This window comes from Xenopus laevis, chromosome 1S, assembly GCF_017654675.1.
Source record: "Xenopus laevis strain J_2021 chromosome 1S, Xenopus_laevis_v10.1, whole genome shotgun sequence".
NCBI lineage: Eukaryota > Metazoa > Chordata > Amphibia > Anura > Pipidae > Xenopus > Xenopus laevis.
Window position 1 is genome coordinate 143,010,786 of NC_054372.1, and position 18,803 is coordinate 143,029,588.

At 37.7% G+C, this 18,803-nt stretch overlaps 1 protein-coding gene across 1 annotated transcript; it reads right to left on the bottom strand.

Annotated features, from left to right (window-relative positions):
- Positions 1 to 282: 282 nt before the first annotated feature.
- Positions 283 to 18,800, bottom strand: ufd1.S (ubiquitin recognition factor in ER associated degradation 1 S homeolog). Its single transcript, NM_001090169.1, has 12 exons — positions 18,773 to 18,800; positions 18,240 to 18,372; positions 15,654 to 15,686; positions 14,608 to 14,729; positions 12,910 to 13,040; positions 11,690 to 11,762; positions 10,157 to 10,225; positions 8,241 to 8,306; positions 4,150 to 4,197; positions 3,257 to 3,345; positions 1,644 to 1,725; positions 283 to 632 (listed from the first exon to the last, which is right to left on the bottom strand). Exons 1-12 carry the CDS (start codon positions 18,773 to 18,775, stop codon positions 558 to 560), a joined length of 924 nt encoding a protein of 307 aa, NP_001083638.1. The 5' UTR covers positions 18,776 to 18,800; the 3' UTR covers positions 283 to 557.
- Between the last annotated feature and the right edge of the window lie 3 nt (positions 18,801 to 18,803).

The following is an 18,803-nucleotide window of genomic DNA, read 5'->3' on the forward strand; positions in this document are numbered from 1 at the left end:
GATATTGCCCACCTCAAGGTGGGCATATCGGAAAGAGATCCGCGCGTTTGACAACATCGCCAAACGAGCGGATCTCTCAGTGTATGGCCACCTTAAGTTGGCCTTTATGATCCCATACTGACACAACTCCGTCAAGCATGCTGTGCAGGTTATCTCATATTCATTATATATGTATTATATCAGGGTATATTTCATGTGTGCATACCGGCAGACATACTGCTCAGTTTTATAACTAACCTGTGTCAAAGAGAAAACAAACTGAAGATAAATAAAAAAAAAAAGTGTTATTCAAATGTCTGCTTTTAATGATTGCTTGGCTCACACTGTTATTTCTGGCTTAATGATTGTCAAGTATGGTGTTGTCAGACAAGCAGAACTGTTCCATAAACCAGGGGGTCCCTGCTCCACATACTGTAAGCCTGAGCTCTTCATGCATTAAACAGGGACCTTTGAGACTATCCGTGAACACACTTCCTGCAGAACTTGCTAAAATTTCTCAGATGACACACAAAACCAATACACTGCAACCTCATTTTATTTCCACTTCCCACAGCCAGTTATGGTTTTCTGCCTTTCTTCCGCAAAGACTGTCCTTCTCCAGAAAATGCAATAAAACGGCTCAAAGCATCATCCTAGAAGCACAAAGGGACAAGTTATAAGTGTTATCATTGCTACAACTAAAAGCAACCTACGAATGCTCTTTCTATGCAGTTATAATATAGAGAGAGAGAGAGAGAGAGAGAGAGAGAGAGAGAGAGAGAGAGATATATATATAAAATATATATATTAATATAATTCAGTGGAAATGCTTTACAGACACTGCTTTGGTGAACAAGAATGGCTCTGTGTGACTACTATTTAGTAATGTTTTTAAGTGTCTGTATCTCAAATGATCTCTAAAAAGGTGAAAAAGGTCTTCCACTTTAAGACATACCTAAAAGTGAATGATTTTACATCTGCATATAGGTAGGTAACATTTCTAGGAGGAATAAGTTGTATTTTTATTTTGGAGATAATTAAACAAGTTAAAGGGTTTGTCATGGGAAAAAGTTATTTTTTTTCAAAATGCATTAATTAGTGCTGCTCCAGTGAATTCTGAGCTGAAATCTGTTGTTCAAAAGGGGCAAACAGATTTTTTTCATTTTGAAATCTGACATGGGGCTAGACAAATTGTCAGTTTCCCAGATTATTATTTAGATGAACTTCAGTCACCCTTTACTGCTGCACTGCAAATTGGAGTAATATAACCCCCACCCCTTCCTTACCAGCAGCCTAACAATAGAACAATGGGAAAGTAACCACATAACAGCTCCCTGACCCAAGATAACAGCTGCTTGTTACATAATAATATAGCACTCAATAGTAAAAATCTAAGTCCCACTGCAACTCCTCCGTTTACATTGAGTAGGAGAAACAATAGCCAGCCTGAAAACAATTCCGTCATGAAGTGCTAGTTCTTTCGGAAAGCACTGGATTAGGCAAAATGACCTGAGATGGCTGCCTGCACACCAAGTAAAAAAAATATACTTGTTGGTTCAGGAATAAACATTTTATATGGTAGAGTCAATTATGTAAATTAAAAATAAAATAAAAACCACCATAAAAATCATGACAGTTTCACTACAATAGGGTGGGATACTCACTTCTTCTACCTTCTTTGCCTGTGGTCTTGAATTTCTGATGAAAGTGATTGTTCCAATCTTGAAGTCGTAATTTGGAATGCCTCTGTAGAAGAAAACAGCAATATACAAACAGACCAAGATCAACGTATAAAGTAAAACCTCAAGTCATTTACTCTTGTGGAATGTTATGTAAACTGCAAGCAGCTTGGTTCCTCTTTTATTCTCTTTTTTTTGTATGTTTTATTTTAGCTCATACAAGCAGAATCCATAATGTTCGAATTCCAAACCCTAGCTTTCATACTGCTATTTGAGAAAAATGTTAAAAATTACATCTATGAATAAAAAAAATGAATGGGGGCTTAAAGGAATTGTTCAGTATAAAAATAAAAATTGTGTAAATATATAGGCTTCTCTAATATAGTTAGTTAGCAAAATGTAATGTATAAAGCCTGGAGTGACTGGATGTCTAACATAACAGAGCAGAACACTACTTCCTGCTTTGCAGCTCTCTTGGTTTCCACTGATTGGTTACTAGGCAGTAACCAATCAGTGACTTGAGGGGGGCACATGCTATTGATAATTAGGGATGCGCCAAATCTAAAATTTGTTTTGTCAGTAGGAGGAATGCCAGCACTGTTTGCAGGAGTTATCTGAATTCTGAAAACTCAAGATTTTTTTTTTATTCTCGACCATTAGCATACTTGAAAAAAAAAAAACTCAGAACAGTTGCAACTCTGTTTTGTTGCTGGGAAAAAAAAGATGCACACAGACAAAAATCCAACTGTTCCATTCATTTTCAATGAAGCTAAAAATCATAACTATTTTAACTGGGAAAAAAGTTTAATTATTTGAAATATTCAGACATGATTTCCATTGCCTTCTACAAAGTTATTTTCTTGTAAAGGTTTTTTAATGTAAATGTTCACATTTTTTTAACAAAAAATCTTGAATATTCCATTTTTTTTTCTCAAGTATTTTTTTAAATGTTTTTTTCTCAAATCATGAAGAAATATCTCAAATGTTGATGAATCTGACCCTTTATGTTCAGTTGAAGCAAATCTATGTAAAAATTAACTGGTCTTCCTTTTTCATGGTTTTCGAGCTAATTGCATTTTTATGGCAACATCAGGCTGCAATTTAAACTGCTTATCTTTCTATAGAGGCCCTCTGCTATTCTTCTTCCATTTTAACTTCCAAACTACTGCGTGGTTGCCAGGGTAAGGTGCTCACAGCAGGGATATCACTCATATGTGAAAAATTTAAGTCATACACTTAAATATACCATTAACATACCTTTAATCCATATTCCACCTCCTCCTCTGTGTATACCACAGCACCTCCCCCCAGCACATGATTAAACACCTTAGGGGTCCCCAACAGCCAGGCTCGTGTCCAATAGGGTATAGAGTAGGGCAGGCAGAGTATGGCACACACAGGGAGCACAGGGTAAGCAGAGTATGGCACACACAGGGAGCATAGGGCAGTCAGAGTGTGTCACACAGGTAGCATAGGGAATAGAATAGAATTTTGTTGTGCAAAATGTTTTTTTAAGTGTGCACAAAATATTTTTTTTCACATGGCCAAGCATAATCAGCATTGTTAAACAGCACAAGCCTAAGTAACAAACAACTGACCTTCGAATGTCTTCTGGCTTTAATGGGGAAGGACTGGGGTCAATGCCCTTCTTCTTTCCATCCAACCGGTTCCCAGAGCCAGTAAATGCCTGAACCGAAAGAGAGTTATTTTTTAAATGTAAGCATAGGTGCTAAATTGCACCAGTATAGCTACCCATAGCAACCAGACAGAACTATGCTTTACATTTTCTAACTTGAAGTAGATTGATCAAAACCAAGTCCGCATATGCATAACTAAAGAACTGGCATGTTGTCATCTTTTTAAAAGATCAGGAGTGATTTACTGATTACAGAAGGCTGTTACTATCTTGGTACAATCAGCACCAGCCTCTTAAAATTACAAGGAGGCCTTAAAGGAAAACCAAACCTGGCTAATAAAAACCCCTACCCTACATAGACCCCCCTCCCTGCCCCCACCCAGCCTAGGTGGTACTTAACACTCAGTGCAGATTCAGGGTATCGGAGTTCACATGCGCCATCTTCTTCTATTCTGTGATCTTAGGGAATACATCGGCGTAACTGCGCATGCGCAGTTGGAGCAATCTTCTGTTCCGCAACAACTGCGCATATGCTGAAAGTGACGGAAATTGCTAAAGTGCCGGAAGAAGACCCGAAGATTATCGAAGAGAAGAAGATGGCGCCGTGAACTCCGATGCCCTGAATCTGCACAGAGGGGCAAGTGAAAAGTTAGGGGCATTTACCAAAAGGTACCACCTAGGCTGGGGGGGGGGAGCAGGGAGGGGGGTCTATGTAGGGTAGGGGTTTTTATTAAAAAAAGGTTTTGGTTCTCCTTTAAGGACATCAAATTTCTATATTTAATTAAGAGAGGATGGGTGGAAGTATCCCTTCCACCTTATTTATTTAAAAAAAAAAAGTAAACGGTCACAACTCACCCTAAATCCAAGGTCTACAGCATACTCACTGTGGTCTGGCTCATTTTCCTAGGGGATAAGACAGAAACGTCGCCCATCAGAATTTGCAAGAAACTAAGCTACTAAGCTACTTAAAATATGTCAAAGATATATCAGGAACTATATATGAATACAATAATTCTTTAGTACATGAACATCAAATACAAATATGTATTAAGCAGCAGTGCACATGTGATTTTTTTTTTTTGAGTATAGACCTACAAGCTGTAGGTCTAAGGCATGTGCACCCGCACTCTGTGGTAAAATTCAACTTTAAAGGAGACATTTTATATAAACTTCATATTCAGATATATTACTCATCCTTCTTCAAAACATGTAATGATGCAGAAAAAAATGTTTTGAAAGCATTTTACCTCCTAAAACAGTCATACCAGAGCTGCAGAGAAATCTTTACAGGTCAGAAGCTAGACTGAAATGAGGAATAGGAGTGTCTCTTCAATCTCCCACAGGAAGTGGTCACAGCACTGACTGACAGGCTGAACTTTGCAGGGAAACCCCTCCCCTCCCACCATCTGTCCTTTGTTCCCAGCCTCAACATAACGGTCTTATGCTGCTGCCTGATCATTCACTTATAACAATATACCTTAAATGCTCAACATAAAGCAATAGATGTGAAACAAACTGTAAAAGATGTAATAGTAATATTTTCTTTAATTTAATGTACAACAGTATTCTCCTGTGTTCCCCAACATGCCCAACCGGACATAATCTATCCATAATACATTGTTATACACTATGCAACTCCCTTATAAAAGTTGTACAAACAGTGTACATTAGTATTTACTGAAATTCCAGAACAACAGCTATAGGTTTGTTTTCCTGCATATTGATATATGATAAGGTCCAGGGAGTTGCAAGGGAATACATGTTGTAGTTGTGGAACAATTTATGTTAAATTGCAGGGAGTTGCAAAGGAATACATGCAGCTGTTTTCGAGCAATTTATGACCAGGTGCTGGGAGTTGCAAGGGAAAATTGCAGCTGTTGTGGAACGGTTTATGTTCAGGCACAGGGAGTTGCAAGGTAATAACGGCAGCAACAATTTAGATCAGATCAGGAGACAGGAGCAGACTAGAAGTATAGGACAGGACGGTGCGGGCATAGATGAGCAGACTAGAAGTATAAGACAGGACGGTGCGGGTGTAGCTCAGGAGCAGACTTGAGATCGGACTGGATAGCAGGAGACTGAAGCAGCAGAAGGGCAGGATAATGAGAGGACTGGATAGCAAGAGGAAGGAAAAGGCAAGGCAAGATGCAGAGCGAGACGAGGGAAGATATAGACAGGGTACAGGTCAGAACAGAACAGGAACCAGAAAGGCAAGGTCAAGTCAAGGCAGAATAAGATTAAGGCAAGATCAGGTTTGGAATGAGGAGCAGAGCAGGCTGCTGCTGGGCTGGGGCTGCAAAGGCCAGGTAATATATAGTGAGCAACCATGTTCACCTGGCCCAGTGGTTAAGGCATTGAGCCAGAAACCCAAAGGTCCCTGGTCTAATCCCAGCAGAGCCTGGCAAGGTGCAGGGAGTTGCAAGGGAATAACGGCAGCTGTTCTGGAACAATTTATGATCAGGAGCAGAGAGTTGCAAGGAAAAAAGCAGCTGTTCTGGTACAATTTATGATTAGGTGCAAGGAGTTGCATGGTAAAAATGCAGCGGTTCTGGAACAATTTACGATCAGGTGCAGGGAGTTGCAAGGAAAAATGCAGCTGTTGTGGAACAGTTTACAGTTAGTTGCAAGGGCATAAATGCAGCTGATGTTCTGGAATTGTATAACATATAACAGATGCGGGAGTTACAAAGTATAACCCAAAAGATGTTGATTGCTTTTTGTATACAACAGAATACTATGTAGAAAATGACTATGGTATTTACACTAACTCCTGATACACATTGCCCCCAGAAAAGAATAAAACAACCTTTTTTTTTTGTTCAGGTAAATTCAGGTAGAAAAAAAAACAACATTGCACGCCAGTAGTTTAACACAGGTTAACAACTTAAGCATTCTTTAAGCCAACATTGTTCAGAGTTGCAATAAAGATTGGGTGATGAAAGTACATGTGCTTGTTCAATTACTTTGCAACATTTAGATAACATGTTTACCCGTTATACACTAATAAGGACATCTACCATTGACACATGCTGTAAGACGAAGGTTACAGCTCCAGGCCACACCCCCAATAAAATACTTAAGAGTAGCAGATTAGGTTTTATTTATACTGCAGTTTGCTTTTCTTCCCCCCCCCCCCATCATAGCAGGGCAAGGGAGAGGAACAAGCAGTGAAGGGAGGGGGCAGGAGGAAGAAAAACTAACAGGGCAGAGAAATGAACACTGCAGGGAGAGGGTTAAATAAACAGAGCAGAGAGGGAGAGAAACAAACAGTGCAGGGAGGGGATTAAATGAACAGGGTAGCGATGGAGAGAAAGGAACACTGCAGGGAGGGGGTTAAATGAACAGGGCAGAGAGGGAGAGAAAGGAACTGTGAAGGGAGGGGTTAAATGAACAGGGCAGTGAGGGAGAGAAACGAACACTGCAGGGAGGGGGCTACAAGAACAGGGCATAAAGGAAGAGTAACAAACATTGCAGGGAGGGGGGGAATGAGCAGTGCAGGGAAGGGAAAACAAGCAGTAAGGGTGCTCTGTAACTTAGGCAGAAGGTGCCAGCGGCTCCAGAGCCTGATACTGGAAACCCCTGGACAGGAATATGACTATGAAGATTTTCATTCATTCATTCATGGTATATCTAATATAAGTAATTCTAAAATAACTGGACTTGCTGAGTAATTATTAAATAAGTTTCACTACTCATCCGAGCAAGCTAATACAGACGTTTTGACCCAAAAGTTATTAAAATAAAAACTATTTCTTCTATTTTACATGGTTTGATGCATTGTGAAATTATATGCTATATGTCCTGTTTAAGGTCTCAACACTATGATATATTTTATATATGAGTCAAAGATATCACACTCAAGCACATTTGCCGCCTTCTAACCACCAAACAAAAAAAGGAATTAAGTGTTTTTTCACTGGGCTCACATGTTTTGCTGACATACAGTTACATACTGAAAATGTTGAATCGAATACTTATTAATAAGTCATTGTTAGTTGAAATTTATTTACATAAAATGATCTACAACAGGGTGAGACCAGCACTCTCAATGATTCAACATCTTTGGAACTGTTTGGAGATCCAACATTATAACTAGAACTATAAATATTTGGAAATGTGGAAAGAAGATGCAAATGCTGGTCCTGCTTTTCTCGATGGACAACGGTATTGTTAAGTTAGGTCTGTCATCTGTTTCTAAAGCAGGGGTGTCCAAACTTTTGGCTTCCCTGGGCCACATTGGAAGAAGAAAATTTTTCTTGGGCCACACTCGAAATACACACAAACACTAACGCTAGCTTTTGATTTATTTTATTGTAAAAGTAAAAGAAAAGAGGGCATCATAAACCTAGGGAGATTTTTGACATTGTGTTTGAGAAACTAATGTAACAATAACTGGTTGAATGGAAGTAGTTGCAATTCTCAGTGAATTCTCAAGGTGCTCATCAGATAATTTGGTTCTAATTTTACTCTTAGTGTGTTCATTCTTGAAAAAAGTTGCTCACAAATGTATGCACACAATTAGTGACCGCATACATACGCTCTCTGTGCGTGACATTGAAACATGACATTTCCTGGATTGGTGGAAGTTCAAGCTGGGCCGCATTCATATCCATCCTCGGCCGCATGCGGCCCTTTGACCACGGGTTGGACACCCCTGATCTAAAGCAAGATAATGCACCAGTTTCCTAAAACTGGCCATACACTTAGGTATTTGCATCAATATATGCTTTTTCCCCAGTGCCAATGCACCGGTTCTTTTCTGGAGCAACAGATACAAAGCTGGAATTGTGGGTAAAAAACCTGCCCTTGCATTTGTAAATTACCCATTTGGGATATATACAGCATATAAGCAATACACAAAAAAACATGTAACTGCTCATTATTCTACATTTAAATCATATGGTACCACCTGTCCCCATTATAGGGACTGGGGGCTTGGATCTTACTGTTGGTTCTTCCTGCTGTGTATGTCTCTCTGGTTCCTTGTATCCCAAAGGGGCATCAAAATCAACCTACAAAACAAACATTGCTTATTAAGCATTAATAAAATAAACTATAGTAAAACCCCCATTTTACCTTTTTGCAGGGGACCAGAAAAAAATGGTATAAAATTCAGGAAAATTTAAAAATCAGGAAAATGTATTATGCATAAAATGTAAGTGGGACCACAAAACAACAATGTAAAATGATGTAAAACTTAAAATCAGGGGATGTAAAATGGAGGTTCTACTGTATTGCTACCACAAAAATCTGTTGTGCTCACAAATTTGGCAACAGCAGAAATACTTGACCGTTACAGATAGCAAGTGTTTCTGATATAAAGGAACAGTCCAATAACTGATTATATTTAGTGAACCAAGAGGCAGCATTGTGTATTAAGGTTGTACAGGTATGGAACCTATTATCCAGAATGCTCGAGACCTGGGGTTTTCCAGATAATCTTTCCATAATATGAATTACACTAAAAGATATTGGGACATTGCCTGCGATGATCTGGATTACTTAATACACTGGACTGTAGCTAGCTAGTGTAATGTCCAGCTGCAACAATGATGGTACACATTTTAACATGTACAGTATGTCATACAATGTCACCGTTAATTCAACAAATTGTATATTAATCATGCTTTGCTTAATGACATGAACTTACAAACTGCATACAATTAACACTTCTATTAATGTTTACATTTATAAGAGAGAAATACCATAGGGCTAGCCTCTACTTTGGCATTTTTTCATGGCTATGTACAGAAACCATACCTCCCAAGATTTGAAAAATGGAAAGAGGGACAATTTTTTGACAATCCTATTTAATGGTCACATCCTTTAATTCCCATGCCCATTTTACAAAATTTGGCAGGTTTTGAAAGTTGGAACACATTTCTGGGGGTTTTAGGGCCATGTTTTATGTGTTTTGGTAATGAAGGTGAAATTTACATTTACACTGGGAGTCTCTGTTCTCCCAAGAGACCTGCATATCTTATTAGTTACAACTGTATCTTTGCTTATCCTAAATGGTTACAAATGTATAGAAGTGCAAGTGCTGAGCGTTCTGGGCTCTCTGCAAAATAAAGCCTCCAGGCCAGTGCTCCTATCAGCAGAAAACTGCACCAGCCCTGGGGTTCTTCCAGCGAGGACCAAAAAGCAATACTTTTCCTGCTTCTTCTTTCAGAGCGAAACTTTAACAAAAAAAACCCAGCTATTTCTCTCTACTGCACATGCATCTGCCCTGAGAATTCTGAAGAGCAAAGAAGACGGAAGAGGAATGCTCCGTGGTGCTTTCTGGAAGAACCCTGGGCCAGTGCGGTTTTCTGCACCTGATATGGTTTAAATTATATATTACCTCTATAGGTGCTTTCCCCTCATTTTCTAAGAGCAAAGTCTCAGCTGATGAAAACATGACAGCTGCTCCTTGTAGTAATGGCTGCTCAAGACCCACCCTCCATCCGATATTTCCCTCTGCAGCTCCTGTCTGTGCAATCTCAGACCCACCGGGTGCTCAGCCTCCAGCGTCCCAGCTGTAATCAAGTTCCCCTCGACCACAAACCAGGTGGCATTCCAGTTAAAAGGCAATAATTTATTACAACAGGCTGTTAAGAAAACTAGGCCTGATGCATTTTGGGAATAACTCCCTTAATCATAGGCTATGGTTAATTAGAGATCTGAGTTTTTCTGAATTCATAGAAAACATGAAAATTCTGATTTTGATAAATCTGCCCCCATACATCCAAGCAGATTTATTAAACATCCACTACAGCTAAATGTGTTATTGTAGGAACAATTTACCCTTTAAGGAAAGGATGATGTGGTAACATGAAGGTTGTACTTATAATCAGATGCACAACTGACATCTCAAACTTACATTCATATCACATTCTATGATGGACACAGCTTTGTCAGGTTTTGTCTCCATAACTCGAAGTTCATAGATCTGTAAAAAGAATGATCTTGATAGCATATTAAACCAGGCTAAATGGCCACAGACCTTCAATTGACAAAACACAGGGGTTATTTATCAAAAGGTTGAATTTTAGTTATGTGAATTTTTTTTAAACTCTACAAAATTCAAATGTACTCAACTCAAATATGAGGTTATTTATGAAAAAAACTTGAACATCTAACATTAGATCAAATAGGAAAATTTTGAAACGAGTTTTCCTGAAAAAAAACAAAACCTTGGATGTCAGGAAGGCTATTAACAACATCAAATGGTTCAACAGACCTCTGCCATTGACTTCTACGTGAACTTGGCAAGTTTTAGGTGGTAAAGTATCGAATTAGAATGGTTTCCAGGGTCAAAGTGTGATAAATCTCACATTCAAATTCGAGTTAGTGGTTTCAAATTCGAAATTGTGAGTTTTGTCCAAATAAACAATTAGAAAATTTGAATTTACCATTCGAAATTTAGTAAATCTGCCCCTAAGTATACAAATTAAAGTTGTTTATTCTAACAACATTAAACAGAGTGGCTTATAAAGCCTTAAACAGACAATTAGTACTTCAGTTTCTAATATATTTATTTACACATACATTTGGCATAGAGGTTTACACTTTACAGGTTTAAATCCCATCTCTGTAGTTCAAAATATAAAAGGGCTGTTCACCTTTAAATTAACTTTCAGAATGATGTAGAGAATGCTATTCTGAGAATTTTTTTAATTATTAAGCTTTTTATATAGCAGCTCTCCAATTTGGAAATTTAGCAGGATTCTTATTGCTAGGGGCCAATTTAATTAATAACCAGGCAGTGGTTTAAAAGAGAAACAGTAATAGGAATAGAGGAGGGCCTTACTATAAATATAAGTAGTAAAAAGTAACAATAAAATTCTAGCCTCACAGAACAATATTATTTTTTTTTCCGGCTGCTGGTGTCAGTGACCCCCACTTCAAAAGTTATAAATAATAAAAAAAAGACCCAACAAAGCATTGCTAAGAATAGGTCATTTTGGAAAATGCTAAAAGTTAACCAACCCTTTTTAAGACTCCCCACCTTTCCTGTATTATTACATGGTTATAATTTTCCACCGCAAATCTCACTATAAATTATATTTTTCTTTGGCCCCTTTTGCAAACAAAATGGTTATAGGAAATTGTGTTTGGACTAGCACTGCTTTCAATGAAGCAAATAGAGTGTACAATGATAATCCTTAAAATGTAGCGCTTCCTACATTGCAAAGACAAAACTGCACTACACAAGAACAACCTTGTCAACTTCAATTGTCAGGCACAGTAAAGTCTAATTACTGTGTATTTTCATTTGGTTCAGACAAAATTTTAGCTGATGGTATTCAATAGAAACATGAACCAATTTCTGGTATATCCCTTTAGGATCAGCACCTTTATTATTTTGCCTTCATAACATTGAACAAGCTGGGTGAGTAAAGTTACCACAGACCTTTTCATTGTAATTAATGGCGACTACATCTCCAGTGGTAAGACAAGCAAAATTCCTCAAAGCATTCTCTAATCTGAGATCAGTGTTAAGTTGAATTAAATCAGAAGTCATAACGTGGGGAGGTCTGAGAGAGTGAAATTGTTCTGTCCATCTATGGAGAAAGAGTGGTGCAAGACTGCTTATATGATGCCTTAAAAGTATTGACTTCAATGAAGTCTAGATAGACTTTCTGAAATAACCCTCTGTAATAACCAGAGGCCTCAATTACGTATTCATGGGATAAGCTCAGGTCATGAATGGAGGACATAGGCCAGTATCCAGTGTAAAAAATGCAAGGTGTAAAAGAGCTAAATAAAAACTGCATAAATGACCCCTCATTTATTAAGTAATGAAATGTAGATAATTTTACATGGGTTGGGAAATATTTTTCAGCTTCATATATAGAACTTGTTTCATTAGCTACTACATGATATTTTAAGTGTTATTTTGAGTTCTGACAGAGCAACATAATATGCCATGGCAAAAGTCAAGGAAGAGGAATAATATACGTATTATTTAAATAAATACAAATAAATAAAGCCAGTTGTTCATAATGTGTTGCACACAGAGGCTGTAACTTCTAAACTGTCCTTACTAGATCAGCAGTGCAAGTGCATAGAAGACAGAAACTGAATACCAGCTTAAATATAGCTTAAAGGAGAAGGAAAGGTTAAAACTAAGTAAGCCTTATCAGAAAGGTCCATCTAAATATACCAGTAAACCCCAAAAGTAGTGCTGCCCTGAGTCCCCTGTCAAAAGAAACACTGCATTTCTTTCCTTCTATTGTGTACTCATGGGCTTCTGTATCAGACTTCCTGCCTTCAGCTTAAACCTCATTGCCCTGGGCAAGAGCATGCTCAATTTGCTCCTCTTCTCCCCTCTCTCCCTTCTCTACTGTAATCTGAGCCCAGAGCTATAAGTGAGCAGGGAGAGACTCAGGCAGGAAGTGATGTCACACCACGTTAATACTGCAGCTCCTATCCTAAACAAACAGAGAGTTTCTAGAGCTATTTACTCAGGTATGGTAAAGCATTCTACAGAATAAATATAGCATTCTAGCTTGCACTATTGCAGCTAATCTATTGGCAATAAAATGCCTCTGTAGCTTTCCTTCTCCTTTAAGTGAGACATATTTAAAGTATTTAATTAAATACTGCTATAACAATCCAATGAAAGGATACACAGCTTTAGGGTTAGTAATATCCAAGAAATCTGGGCTCTGTGGCTGGAATTTTGAATATGTGGCAACTTGAAGGTTGACACTTTCCACCTGTAACAATCCTCCTTCTTCTAGCAGCAAATTCTGCATCATCTAGGAATCAAGGCACAAAATCAATAGCATACAATATGTACATTTGTACTTTATCTATATTTGGTGCATTCTCTTATTATACATATCGACGTATTGTTTTTTTAAGACACATTTATTGTATAATTCTATCAAGTACTTTAAACATTTTTGTAAATTTTTTATATATTTTTTTTTTAAACATTTTTTGTAATATTTAGCCTCTTAGATACGTATGAGAAGTTATCGCTTTAAAGATTATTTGGGTTTTTTCCCCCCTTTTTTTTTTCTCTATCATTATCTTATCTGTGTTTTGATTGGTTGTTTTCTGTATGAATGCTCATATCCTGTGGCTGACATCAAAGCCCATTACTATGTGCCCTGAGAGGGTGCGAAACCTGTAGTGCGGTTGGAGATGCAAATATACATTTTTTAAACTTTGTACAGATAAAAATATTTTTTTAAACTATTTCTCTGGTCCTGTGGATCTGTCTGAGTGCCGGTCGGCCCTGTCTCTTCTACATATTGTTTGCGGTACTGCTCCCTAAAGCTGGGGGGGGGACTGGGGCTGGAGCACCCGGACCACATTTACTATTTGGCGAGTCATTTACAATTTATCCAGGAGCACCGTGTTTTTCCAAACCATTGAAATTTAATTCAATACCATGCAAACACAAAAGGACTATTTCATACAATTGTGAGTACTGCATGTAAAATATTATATCTTTTTTGTACCTGCTCTTGCCAAGGCACAAACACGAATGAAATTATTAAAGAAAATAAAAATGCATATATGAGCCCAAATTAAATAAAGAAGATACTTTGCACAAAACATTTACACAAGCATGACCCCTCTCTGCATACTAGCTAGAAATTGCATAAACATACTGAAACACAAGCATACTGACACACATCTGACTTAACCAAATGAGAATAAATGCACAGTGTTTGCAAACCTATCAAAGCCGCATTCTAAGTACAGGTATGGGACCTGTTATCTAAAATGCTCGAGACCTGGGGTTATCAGGACAAGGGATCTTTCTGTAATCTGCATCTCCATAGTTAATTCTACTAAAAAATTATTTTAAACATAAAATAAATGCAATAGGATTGCTTTTCCTCTAATAAGGTACTGTTTTTTTATTACAGAGAAAAGAAAATATTTTTTTTTAAATTTTGAATTGTGATTAAAATGGAGTCTATGGGAGATGGACTTCCCATAATTCAGCTTTCTGAATAATGGGTTTGTGGAGAACATATCCCACATATGTACTAATATTTTGGAAACACTCATGTTTAAATACCTTAAAAGGTATTAAAAAAGGTAAGAGGTAGAATTCTAGGGATATATGCTTCTGTGTAATATATGCATGAAAAAAGATCACAGGTTATAAGTGATGGGCGAATGTGACCCGTTTCGCTTCACAAAAAATTCGCAAAATGGTGAACATTTGCCAAAATGCATTGAAGTCTATGGGAGTCAAATTTCTTTTGTCGCTCTTTTTACCCATTGGAGTCTATGAGCGTCATTTTTGCGGCTAAAATTCTCTCATCACTATAGACAATAACAGGTTTGTAAATGTTACCCTACCCAATGAGGCAAGTAACATATTCCTTCATCTGCAACAAATTCAAGAACACCGCAATGTGTCATCCTGTCAGAATTTTTATTGGTCAGCTTGAAGAGCATTGGGTAAGTAATGTTCAAACGACCTGTGGAAAACAAATTTTGAAACTGAGTTATCAACTTTGGTGCCACACTTGCTCTGTTTGACAGTAAAATGATAAAACTGCCCACTGATTTTTAAACAAACACAATAAGCAAGTAGGGATGCACTGAATCCAGGATTCGGTTTGCTATGTGGCCTGTTTCAGCAGGATTTGGCTTAACCAAATGCTTAAAATCATGTGACTTTTCGTCACAGAACAAGGGAAATGAAAAATGTCCCATCCTGCCACTAATTTAAATATGCAAATTAGGATTCGGATTCAGTTCTGTATTTGCCCAAATCTTTCGCAAAGGATTCGGGGGTTTGGCCAAATCATAAAATAGCGCAATTTGGTGCATCCCTATAAGCAAGTCACAACTTTGTCACATAATACAAAGGTTTTCTAGCGCATACTTTATTTAACCAAAATGTTTTAAAGAAAAATCAGTTATCTTTACTAAAGGAATCAATTAGAATGCATTATATGCAGTAGAGATGCACCGAATCCCCTTTTTTGGATTCGGCCGAAACCCCGAATCCTTCATGAAAGATTTGCCCGAATACCAAACTGAATCCTAATTTGCATATGCAAATTAAGGGTGGGAAGGGGATAAACAGTTTTTACTTCCTTGTTTTGTGACAAAAAGTCACGCAATTTCCCTCCCGCCCCTAATATGCATATGAAAATTAGGATTCGGTTCGGCCGGGCAGAAGGATTCGCCCAAATCCGAATCCTGCTGAAAAAGGCCGAATCCAGAACCGAATCCTGGATTCGGTGCATCACTAATATGTAGTCTGTTCTATATTGCTTAGGCATGTCAAGAAACTTAGACACAGGCATATATTTTCCTCATAGTGCTGTCATAGAAAAGTTTGGGAGCTTTAATGTGCTAACAGGATTCACCGAGTAAAAAAAGAACATACTTACTGAGCTGATCTAGAGCAGATGGTGGCATGATAACTAAAAGCAAGAAGAAATGGTTTAGAAGATCAGTTATAATAGCTATACACGTTATTTCCAAGGGAAAGCCCCTTTAACATTTTGTTATATAATAAAAAAATCTGTATCTCGAAGTACACCACTTATATACCCAAAGTATTTCCTTTTACTATAATGCAGTTTTTTTTCCCTATAATTTTTGAAAGGACAAGTAATAACAAAAAAAGGGGGTTTATATGTATTTAAATCTAAAGTATTGTTACCCGTTACTAGTAGAAATTGTGTGTTTGCTTCAGAAACACTTCTACACTTTATATGAGACAACAGCGCTATATAAATAAATGATGATGATGATGATTTCTGTGTAGCCATAGGCACAGCCAACTGAATAGGGCAAAAAGGAACACATCTGCACCGAAGGAAACAATGGTTCTAGTTTTTACACAGGATTATAAACAGGGGTCAAGCGGGTCAAATGTCATTCATGGCTGCCTACAGAACAAAAGATTGAAAACCTCAAATAATACAAGATATTTGTTGTCAGTGCATTTGTAGTGCCGATTCAACAGATACCAACATTTTAAAATACATTTTCACTTGATGGTATCACTGTTTTTTTTTTTAATAATTGAGAAGCTATAAATTACCAGAAACACCAAAAATAGTTAACTACCTAGTGCTCAATGCCATGTACAGATATGGGATGTATTATCCGGAAAGCTTGAAGTCTGGGGGTTCTGGATAAGGTTTTTTTTCGAAGTTTGGATTGCCATATCGCAAGTCTAAAACACATTTAGACATTATATAACCATATAGAATTGTTTTGTCACCAATAGGAATTTATACAGCTTTGTTAGGATCACGTTCAAGGTACTGCTTTACAATTACAGATTAAAGGAACAGCAACACCAAAAAATTTAAGTATTTTAAAGGAACGACAATATAAAGTACTGTTGCCCTCCACTGGTAAAACTTAAAAGACAACTATAGCTTATATAAACAAGCTGCTATGTAACCATGGGGCAGCCATTTAAGCAGAGGATACACTGTAGATTGTATACTACAGAGCTTATCTATTATCTGCTTTGTATCTTGTGCCTTTTACAGCTTTGAATGTCTGTATCCATTGCTACACAGAAGCTTGTTTATATAAACTATAGTATACTTTCTCTGGCAAACACACCAGTTTTACCAGTGAACAGTACATTATATTTTCATTATTTTAAAAAACTTTCGTTGGTGTTACTGTTCCTTCAAAAGGAAATAATCAAAACTAGTACAACATTTTGCTTGATATGGACACTGTGAGAGATGAGTTTCTGGGTAAGAGATACCTGTATAACTTTTCTAATTTGATCATGTTTATTTCTAAGTACCTTTGGGGAGGAACCCACTAATGTGTACAGCTCTAATGACAAATCAATATATGTGTCAAAGAGATAATAGGTAGCAAGCTGCTTGCGGCACACTAATCACCCTTTCCCCGCCAACCCTTCCACCCGTTCACCCCAGACCAGGATGCCATTTTCTCTACCTAACAATTTTAAAAAAAGTTTTTTTTAAAATTGTTCGGTAGAGAAAACAGTATCCTGGTCTGGGGTGAACGGGTGGAAGGGTTGGCGGGGAAAGGGTGATTGGTGCGCCGCAAGCAGCTTGATATCCGCTGCAATTAGCGTAACACACATTGGTTCTGGGGAGATTGAGGGAGAAGGGTGGTGTGGGAAGAAGCAGTTGGCGTGCGCTGCTGTTCTCTCTCTAGGCGGTATTGGTGCAATTCTCCACTAATATCGCACAAATTGGAGCACTTTGGGAGTAAACGGTGCAGTCTCCAGTTAGGGGATCGCACCATTAACTACTCATTACCCACAGATTAATCACTCAGGTTGAGTCGCTGTGTTATCGGCATCTGTGGGGATTCTATTACAAGCAACAGAACGCTAAGAATTTAAGTTAATCACGGTGTTGATATAATACCTCTGAATCATATACATTGTATAATACATGAGGACATTAATAACTGTGCTGTAAACATTAATTAACACATCGTTTGTCCCCACCAGACCTCACCATTAATTGGTTCAACAGTGAATATATGAACTGTGTTTAATCAATCCAGCAAAGGATTTTTTTTGGCTACCGTTTAAAAGCTGATGGCCTAGAGTCACAACAGTGTTTTCTCTCCTAATCTTTCTTTTAAATGTACTTTCGGTTTATCGATTTTATCACTAGAAGTAAAAGTTAAGTTTTATCAATTTTTGGTGACTCTTAGATTGAGTCAGTGGGAAGGTGCAACTTATGGGACATACTTTTTCTTTCTGTTTTACTAATGACAAATCAGGTGGGTGGTTTGTACAAGATAGTGTGGAATCTTGTGCAGAAATCAGAATAACGATCATGTCCACCTTTTACATTGTGTACAACAAGATAAGAGGTGTCAAGATTTGTGGTCCATCAAAAAAAACACTGTCCCTGTCTCTGGTAATTAGATCTTACTATTGTTATCTATATTACAAATTATATTATCTAACAAAATAAACCTATATATGTATGTAAAATATTCCTTATATCACTTACTCTTCCCTCCTTTCTCCACATCAGATCGGTCATTGGGCCCCGCCAACATGGAAACTGAGTAACAACGGTACTGAGTAGAGAATCGATTTTGGAAGACCCGGGGAATCGGGTGGTCAAACATGTTGAAGGAAAACTGAAAGAGAACGGAATTACTGAGGTGTGGGAGCTGCTGTATCCCAAGGCACAACTTAGACAAACATTGTAATGTTTCATTTTTACTTTGTTTTCATCATTTTATTGTTATTCAAGTGGTTTCTGAGGAGAAAGTGGCATTCAGAATAAAAGCATTGTGAGTGGCTTCAAATCAAGTTTAATTTCAAGTTTAAATTTTACATGGGATAAAAAAAGACAACCCTCCTATCCATTTTCCATGCATCCCAGGTAGATATCCCAGGTAACAGTACAAACAGCATCTAAAAGGTACATATCCCTAAACTTAACCCTCACACTCCATAAGGCCTGACAGATAAACAGTGCTAAATACAGACATAGTGCTTCATGAGGATAACACATATGTAGAAGAGAGCTCTTACCATTTTATTGCCGGCTTTCTCTTAGTACAAG